This window comes from Phocoena phocoena, chromosome 16 (assembly GCF_963924675.1).
Source record: "Phocoena phocoena chromosome 16, mPhoPho1.1, whole genome shotgun sequence".
Lineage (NCBI taxonomy): Eukaryota > Metazoa > Chordata > Mammalia > Artiodactyla > Phocoenidae > Phocoena > Phocoena phocoena.
In genome coordinates this window covers 83,219,116-83,228,261 of record NC_089234.1, presented here as the reverse complement: position 1 = coordinate 83,228,261, position 9,146 = coordinate 83,219,116, and the positions used below count along the sequence as shown (strand labels likewise).

Here is a 9,146-nt window from a genome sequence, read left to right as displayed (position 1 = left end):
TCCCATAAGATGGGTATAAGTAATGATAAGATGACAGGAACTAGCTCATGCCGAGTGCTTACCAGTGTCTGGCACGTAAGAAAGGATCGATGTTTATTAGCTACTGTAACTTTTATTATTAGTATCACCATTCGTGTTCACAGTATGTGCCTCTTCTCACACCACAGTGCAAACCCCGAGGAGCCTTTGTGTCCGGACTAGGCCCAGAAAGGCTTCCCTGTCTTTCCGGATGGATTGCTGACTAGATGTAGAGGAAGGAGTCACAGATAAACGGATTCCCAACCCCCGCCCCCCCAACCATAATACTAACGTCACCACATTACATTTAAGCAAATGTAGGAATTGGGGCTATAAAGACATTTGCTGGTTCAGGGCACGCCAAAGAGAAAGTCACACGAGCATTAACAAAGGACCTGACGTTCTTTTGCTCTCAAACGATAGAATACATTACTTTGGAAGAAGAAAAATCACACGACGGCCAGCGGCTAGACCTTAAACGAAAAGTTGGCTGTTAATTCAGCCTCCTTCCGACGACTGTCCCCCAGGCATTTCACTGCCCCCCTCGGGTGCAGCGCTGTGGCCGAGGAGGCCGGGACCGCGTGGAGAAGGGGGCGAGGGGCGCAGGGCCCGGAGGAGCCTGGCCGCCGGCCGCGTGGGCGCAGGAGGCGGGACCGCGGGCCTCTAGGCGGTGGCGTCAGTGTCGGCGCCGGGAGGAGCTGCCCTCTGCCGGCCCGGCTCCTCGGCGCCGCCCCAATCGGGCGTCCGGCGGCCCGCCGGCGGCTGTCTGGGTCCCCCGCCCGTGGCCGCGGTCCCGCCCCCCGCGCGCCCGGCTCCGGCTCGAGCGCAGAGCGCGGCGCGCAGGCGGGGGCGCTGTGGGCCCGGCGCGGGGAACGAGCGGCCGCCCCGCCTCCTCCCCGCGCCCGCCCCCAGCGCGCCTGGCCGCCGGGAAGCGGGAGGAGACAGCGCGGGGCCCCGCGCCGCTCGGCCCGCAGTCCTTGGCCGCGGAACGGAGCCGGCGCCGCGCGAGCCCGAGTCCAGCCCGAGCCGCCCGGCCGCCTTTGTCTGCACCTCGCGCCTGGGTCGGGGACAGCTCCCCCCGCGGCGGGCGCGGGCCGATGCCCCCGCAGCAGGGGGACGCCGCGTTCCCGGGCCGCTGCGAGGCGCCGCCCGTGCCGCCCCGCCGGGAGCGTGGGGGGCGCGGGCCCGGGGCGCCGGGGGGCCGGGGGCGCGCGGGCGGCGCGGAGGGGCGCGGCGTCAAGTGCGTGCTGGTCGGCGACGGCGCGGTGGGCAAGACCAGCCTGGTGGTGAGCTACACCACCAACGGCTACCCCACCGAGTACATCCCCACAGCCTTCGACAACTTCTCAGGTGAGCGGGGCCGGGGGCGGGGGCCTAAGGGGGGCGTGGGGCCGCGGGGACCGGGAGCCCTAACCCTGGCGCGGGGAGCGGCGGTCGCCTCGCCATTCAGGGGCAGACGGTGGGGTCTAACAGGTCGCGCCCAGGTGGCCTGGTCAGTTTCCTGGGTAGAGAAGTTGCGTCAGGTCGACGTTGCTGGCGCTGCTGCCGGGTTTCGATCGGAAGGTGACGCGCAGGTGCCATTACCTGTGGCCCGAGGGTCCGTCCTTTCCTGTTGGTGGCTCCCCTCCCGAGGGCGTCTCCACTTTTAAAGAGCTGCGGAGACGGGGGAAGAGAGTGGATTTAGTGGAAATGGCACTAGAAGCACTAGGGAGGGCCGAGGTTTGGATTAAACCTGGAGAGTAAACACAGCTTCTTCCCTCTGAGCACCAACGCTTCCCCTGCCCCCGCTTCCACCGCCCCCATGGGCTCTGTTTCTGAGTCTTAGTATCTTTTCAGTATCTCTTTAAGCTACTGAAAGCTCTTATGTGTACAGCGCTATGTCATTTGGTTTGGTAGCTACCAAGATAAAGGAGTCCTTACTCTTGATTTTTCAAGTCTTTTTGAAATTTAAGAAAAAGTTAAAATCTATGGAAGCTAGGGTGAAACACTTTCTCTGTTTTTTTTTTTAAAGCGCGCACACACACACACACACACACACACACTCACACACACCCACTCACACACAAGCTTCTCTATCTTTTGGAAAGTCATGGTGGCAAGGACTTGCTTTCATCCTCCTGGAAGGCACCCTAGGTAAAGCAGTGCTGTGCTACTGGGTTTCCCACCTAAACGATATTGTTTTTTTCCTTTTTTTTCCTCCTCCCAACTGAGTAGTGTAAACATGTATAAACAATTTAGAAAGTTGTATTGAGACAAAAGGGAGTACTTCATTCAAATAGAGACCTCAGAGCAGCGCCCTGATGCAGGCCCCTCCCCAGATACCCCTTCCCAGTGGAAAGGTGGGAATGGTTTTCTTTCCTTTCCTTTTCTCTTTTAATCCGCTCTTTGAGCTGACATGGAGAGATAAGCTGTGCCCTCTTTTATAAGCAGGACAATGCGGGCAGCCTGTGTTTGCACGTGTTCTCAAAACAAGCCACACTTTTATGACAAACCCCAAAGTCACCAAACGTTTCCCAAGGGAAAGCAGAATTATTTGTGAGAGTTTCCACTGACTTAAAGCTGCAAGGTTGGTTCCCACTTACCCCCCAGTGTTGTTTTTGGGTTTTTTGAAACAAGTGTGACAGGAAAATAAATCTTCTGGGGCTGGGAGAAAAACGCAGGCCCTTCTGGGTGCCATCAAAGCTTCTGGCCTCCTGCCTTCTCTGGGGCATGGAGCGAATTGCCCGCCCTGCAGGTTTGGGTGCAGAAATACCTCACGGGCCTCTTTGTTTTAGGCAAGTCTTAAATTCACTGGGGACCCAGAATAGGAGCTGAAGGGTTTGGAGTGAGAATGGTCATACAAATTAAAACTATCATCCTTCTGGAAAAGGTTAAAAGAGACCCCCCTGACAGTCCTTTTGGTCTTATTTTTAAGCTGTGGTTTCCGTGGATGGGCGGCCCGTGAGACTCCAGCTCTGTGACACTGCAGGACAGGTCAGTATCACATCGCTGCTCGGTGCTGGGCGCGGACAGGGCCTTTTAAAGCCCTTCACCCCCGCCCCAGCTGGGCCATTCTAGAGCCCCACCCCCACGTATGGCTCCTCACAGAGGGTGGTGGTGGGGACACAGAGCTCCGTGCCAATAAAACAGGGTTTGGCCCGGCTCTGTGTGGGCAGGACAGGGGAAACAGGGTCAAGAGAGGTTCTTATCTTCTGGGAATTTCGGATCTTATTTACTCTCTGGTTTTTATTAAAAATTATCAATGTTGCTTTGTGCTCATTTCTCAAAGTAAGTTGGCCGTAGCTTACGATCATTTTATTAAAGGTCAGCAAGTCAAATACTTAATAAACTTACTCAAGAAGAAGATGGAGTTCACGTCAGTAAGTGTTAATGTTTCCCTTCCTGAGCATGGTTGGACTTGCTGGGGTTGCTCCCATCCCTTGAAGCAGAGATACAGCGGCCCAGGCTGTCCTGAGCTGGAGGAATGAATGAGCCGGGACCTGATCCTTCCGAATCGCGAACATTTATTCCTGTCTTGGCCAGGCACTTGGACAAAACAGCCAAGGAGCTGGTGGGAAGACCCGGTGTGAGGTCCCCTTTGGGGTGTCCCTGAAGAGCTCCAGGGACCCCGGTCCCCCCGAATGGTGCTCATGTCACTGAGTTCTCACCGTGCTCTGTGAGGGCCCAGGGTGCCGTCTCTTGAGTTTGCCAAAGTGACAAGTTACTAAGCATGTAGTCTCTCCAGCACTTGAGAAAGTGCTGGGGTACTTTGTTGGCAGGTAAAAGTGCCCACTTCACTTCTGAGGTGTCACACGACCATATACATTAAAGAAGAAGCTGGCTTTCCAGTGTCCCCAAGAACCTCCTCCACACCAGGGCTTCTCAGTTACTCACCCACTTGGGAGAGCAAATCCAGTCAGGGCTTTGTTTTTCAAACCTCGATGTGACACAAGACTGGGCAGCCTTGATCCCCAGCAGAACGCTGGTTTGGCGGTGGCCACGGTGGCACACGTCATAGCCAAACCTCTTCTGCTCTGTCCTTACCCTTCCACTGGGGCTTCCCAGTTCCCCCTTTATGGGGAGCAGAAAAAATCAACCGGTCTGCATTTTCTTGCCTGTGGAAAAGAAAAATCAAAGAACACAGGCTCTTCTAATATTTAATCTTTCTGGACGCCCTGCTGCTATTTATAATGAAAGCTTAATTGCTTTGTATAAAGTGAGAATGTTTTTCCTACCTCGGGTCAGATTTTCTGATGTTTAAAATGAAGACCGGGACTTCCCTGGAGGTCCAGTGGTTGAGACTCTGGGCTTCCAACGTGGGGAGCGTGGGTTCGATCCCTGGTCAGGGAACTAGGATCCCGCATGCCGTACAGCACGGCCAAAAAATAAAATAAAATGAGGATCGAGTAGCGCCTCCATAAACAGAGGCCTCCCTTTTGTAGCAAGATGTGGCAGCTGAACAGCCCGAGAATGAGACGGAAGGCAGGAGAACGCAAGACACCAAAGGGTGTGCTTATCTGGGACCCTTTAGGGAGGAGCAGGCAGCCCAGTGCAGGCAGCTGCCCACCACTGGCTCGCCTGTCAGGTGTTGGTTCTGCTGGCAGACATGGCTTCCCGGGCTGGGGTTCCCTGCCTCATGCCTTCTCGGTGCCTGGTACAGAGTGGGGCTTCTTCACGGTTTGTAGAATGGATCAATCAATAAATGGAGTGCTGGGTCCTGGGGGAGGCAAACTTAAGTCATGGGCTTGCCGCTCAACAGACTTACAGTCTACCTGTTAGTAGAACTTGTGAAAGAAACCAGTGAGGTTACAGGAGGAGGACAGCAAAGTCAGCTAAAGGGGCAGGATGGGTAGACCCAGGAGGAAAATCTCTGAGCAATTTTGAAAGAGGAATAGGTCTTTTACCAGGAACACTATGTAGAAATGATCCTGAATTATCAAGAAATAATTTAATTTTTTCCTTAATAGGGTCTGTTTCAAAGTCAGGGCATCAAGAGAATCATTTTAAACGTATTTTCATGGAAAAGGTTCATAATTCGGGAAATGAAAAGGTTTTGGTGCAAGTTGGTACGCTTTGGTTTATTTGGAAATTATCCTTCTGCTCTCCCAGCAGTTATTCTTGTTTGTTTGTTTGTTTTTTTGAATAGATTCATTGTTTTATTTATTTACTTATTTTTGGCTGCGTTGGGTCTTCATTGCTGGGCGCAGGCTTTCTCCAGTTGCCGCCAGTGGGGGCTGCTCTCCGTTGCGGTGAGCGGGCTTCTCATGGCGGCGGCTTCTCTTGTTGCGGAGCACGGGCTCTAGGCACGCGGGCTTCAGTAGCTGTGGCACGTGAGCTCAGTAGTTGTGGCTCACGGGCTCTAGAGCGCAGGCTCAGTAGTTGTGGTTCACGGGCTCAGTAGTTGTGGCTCGTGGGCTCTAGAGCGCAGGCTCAGTAGCTGTGGCGCACGGGCCTAGTTGCTCCGTGGCATAGCTGGATCTTCCCGGACCAGGGCTCGAACCTGGGACCTCTGCATTGGCAGGCGGATTCTTAACCACTGTGCCACCAGGGAAGCCCTCCCAGCAGTTTTTTGGGTTGAGATTCACAGTATTTCTTACCTGATTAGTAAGTGTGTCTAATTGTGTAAGGAATGAGGCCAACCGTCTACAGATTTGTAGAAAACCAGCTTCAAAAACTATTTGTGAAAAATACACAGCTGGTGAGACAAAGTCAGTTTTTTCCCGCTCCCCAAGTATCAGTATTTGCTTTGACCATAAGCAAAGCTGGGTAAGGTGGTAGTCCTTTCCTACCCTCCCTACTCCAGATCTGATAAACTACCTTTCAAGGGACTTGATTTGACACGTGCCATATTCCCTTCCTGTTGTCCCAGCCCGTGGCACTGCGCCCACCCCCACAGGCAGTTGTCATGGTAGCTTCCTGAGGACACAGCGACTCGAGCGACCTCCTTTGCAAAGTCCCAGAGAATGTGAGCACCGGTGGCCGTGGCCTGGGGACCAAACGCAGGTTTCACATAGCAGCTGAGAGCTGGGTAAATAACTAGAAATCCCTTCTTGTGCCTTGGAGTTTTCTTGTTGGGGGCTCAGTGAGCATGTAAGATGTTAAAAGGAGTTTTTAATGCTGTGGAAATTTCACTGTGATCAATTTCACGCCAGGTGAAATTGATCAGACTGAAAGAGTGACCAATAGCAGGTGAAAACTCTTCAGCCTTCTGAACCATGAGGCACTTGGGGAAATCTTTATACTTAAAAAAAAAAAAAGAACTCTGACTGCAGCTTGACTAGCACTGCTGTCCAGCGGCCTGTCAATCCCACCCGGCCCTGCCCTGCCCTGCATCCCAGGCACATCTCTGGGCCTCAGAGCCTGTTTCCTTGAGGGTCCATTACAGTTGGCCTTATCACACGTACGTGTGCTGCATTTATTTCAGCAGATAGCTAAGATTTCTGGTCAGCAGGATTTAATTTCTGCCTTGCTTCCCGAGTCCCTCAGCCAGAACCTCAGAGGTCTGGGAGCCAGATTGCCAAAGCCCGGTCACGAGGCCTGGGCCTGTGCTCACCTTTCTTTTTATTGGTAACACAACCCCAGATCCAGGGCCCAGCAGGTGCGATGACTGCCAGCAGCGCGGGCAACGCCTCCGTCCTGTGCTTCTTCCTTGCAGGCCTCCGAGAACAGAGGGAATGTTTCATTAAAAGATCCTCGTGGCTGGGCCGTGGGCCACCTGGATGGGTTTCTGTGTTTCTTCTTTCAGCACGAAGTTGGCACTAAGAAATCCAAGGCTTTTTTTCTTCTTTCTTCCTTTTTAACTTTTGCGTGTAGAAGTCGGAGAAGTGGCAGTGACACGGAGAGATGCCGTATTCCTTCCTGAGGAAGGACTTTAATATTGGTTGACTTTAATATTGTTACTTGGTTGTTGCCCCACAAACTGAAATACGGAGCCTCAGATGAGGAAAGTGAACTCAAATAAGAAGATCCAGGCTTCCCTCATCCCTAGAAAAAGGCCACAGATGCTGCATAACATGCACGCAAATAATAGTTCGTAAACGATCATACGCGTCAACTGAGCGGCAGAAACCTGGGTGACGTTTACGGAACCTATGTGTCACCTTATGCCGGAGGATGGTTGGCACCCACATATAGAAATTTCAGATAGAAATGAGATGATGTAAATGTTTTCCTAGAAGAGAGATGAGTGAAAGCTTTCAGTTAGCTAAATATGGTGCTGCAGGGGACTCTAGGGTGTTTGATATAAAGAAACACTGATCTGGAGACAGATGTCCCTACAAGGGCTGAGGCCATGTCTGTCTGTCCCCAGCCACATCCCCTGGAGTCTGGTGTCTGATGCGTGGTGCCTGGAGTCCCACATGCATCTCTGTTAGTGAGTGAGTGCGGCACGGCCTTCAGCAGCGTGGTGGGTGGTTGGTTTATATAATCAACTCTAACTTGTTCCATCCAGTTCTCTATCCCTCAGAAGTTGGGTGGGTACACCCTTTCTCTGGTTCTTTATCCTCCCAAAGCATCGTGCGTGGGGGCCTCTGGGATTCATGGAGAGAAAAGAAGGGAGGGAAAGTAAGAGAAAAGGAGGGAGGGAGAAAAAGATAAATCGAGAAGTGTTATATCCAGCAAGTGTGAGACTGTATTCACCAGTGTTGTATGTGACATTGAGAGGCACACATTCTCTGGGTCCCTAATGAGAGTGGCCAAGTCCAGGTCCTCAACTCCAGACCTGTGTCTGATTCCCATGATTCTGCACCGCGTGTGCCCTGAATGTGCCCTGGGTGTGCCCAGCGCAGATGGGATGGAACAGGCATGGCTCATCGCTGCTGTGAGGATGGGCAGGGATGGGTCCTTACAGAGGTGCTGGGTTCACAGACTGGGGCTCCCTGGAGTCAGGGTGGAGCCCCGAGGATCAGCGTGGGTACTGTGTACGTTTTAAGAGCCTGACTAAGTACCAGAGTTGAAGGAGTGGGTCTGAGTTACTCTGTGCTGAAGCCTAGAGAAAGTAAATTTTATTTTGAAAATCCATCTAATTTAAGGACCTTTCCTGTGGTAAATTGCAAGTAGGTCTAGAGCATCAAGGAAAACGTTGAGCACGTCGGGCAGGTTTCCAGGGGCTGGGAGCATTGCCCCACTTGGCAGCAGGGGCCTTTTGAGGACTCTCGCTCTTCCTTCCACCCGTCGTGGGCTTTCTGTTACCTGCCAGACCCTTTCCAGAAAAACGTTCAAACGGTCTTTGTGCTGATGAGACCTGATGTAAAAGGTAACGTTTGGGTGCTTGACTCGCTTGCAGGATGAGTTCGACAAGCTCCGGCCGCTGTGCTACACCAGCGCCGACATCTTCCTCCTGTGCTTCAGTGTCGTGGGCCCCTCTTCCTTCCAGAACGTCAGTGAGAAATGGGTGCCGGAGATTCGCTGCCACTGTCCCAAAGCCCCCATCATCCTCGTGGGGACGCAGTCGGATCTCAGAGAAGACGTCAAAGTCCTCATCGAGCTGGACAAATGCAAAGAGAAACCCGTGCCCGAGGAGGCGGCCAGGTTGTGTGCTGAGGAGATCAAAGCTGCCTCCTACATCGAGTGCTCGGCCTTGACTCAGAAGAACCTCAAAGAGGTCTTTGATGCAGCCATCGTCGCCGGAATCCAGTACTCGGACTCTCAGCAGCAGCCCAGGAAGTCCAAGAGCAGGACTCCGGACAAGATGAAGACCCTGTCCAAGTCCTGGTGGAAGAAGTACTGCTGTTTCGTATGATGCTGGTGGGGCCCCGACGGGCTGTGTTCCGACGAACTCCGCACTAGAGGCTATATTAGCTGAAACAACTCCTTTGACCATGTAGAACCTGTATAGAGAATGCGCGTGTATATGGATTATAGGAGATGCTCCAATGTATGTATCCTTTCTTGCCTTTGACCTTCTCGTTTGTTTGAGCCGAGGGATGAGATACTTATGCAAGAGATTTTTGAAGTAAGTTAAGCGTTTGTCATGACTCTGGGAATTTAGAGCTCTAGACCTTTGGATTAATTTATATCTAATATGAAAAGTCACCTCAGATCTGGGCGTCCAGAGTGAAATTTTGCCACGAGATAATGCACAGAAGAACAAAGAGGAAATGGCATGGTTAGCTGTCCCTTGATTGAGGGCCAGCTACGGTCAGAGTAAC

At 52.7% G+C, this 9,146-nt stretch overlaps 1 protein-coding gene across 1 annotated transcript; it reads left to right on the top strand.

The window, feature by feature from the left end:
- The first annotated feature begins 1,115 nt into the window (after positions 1-1,115).
- Positions 1,116-8,737, top strand: RHOU (ras homolog family member U). The gene is made up of 3 exons (XM_065894247.1): positions 1,116-1,368; positions 2,933-2,991; positions 8,282-8,737. Exons 1-3 carry the CDS (start codon positions 1,116-1,118, stop codon positions 8,735-8,737), a joined length of 768 nt encoding a protein of 255 aa, XP_065750319.1.
- Positions 8,738-9,146: the final 409 nt, after the last annotated feature.

Excerpts from the sequence above, each read along its gene's own strand:
- RHOU (XM_065894247.1), top strand. The coding sequence starts at position 1,116 with ATGCCCCCGCAGCAGGGGGACGCCGCGTTCCCGGGCCGCTGCGAGGCG. Across the intron at positions 1,369-2,932 it reads AGCCTTCGACAACTTCTCAG|CTGTGGTTTCCGTGGATGGG; the intron begins GTGAGCGGGGCC and ends CTTATTTTTAAG. Across the intron at positions 2,992-8,281 it reads TCTGTGACACTGCAGGACAG|GATGAGTTCGACAAGCTCCG; the intron begins GTCAGTATCACA and ends ACTCGCTTGCAG.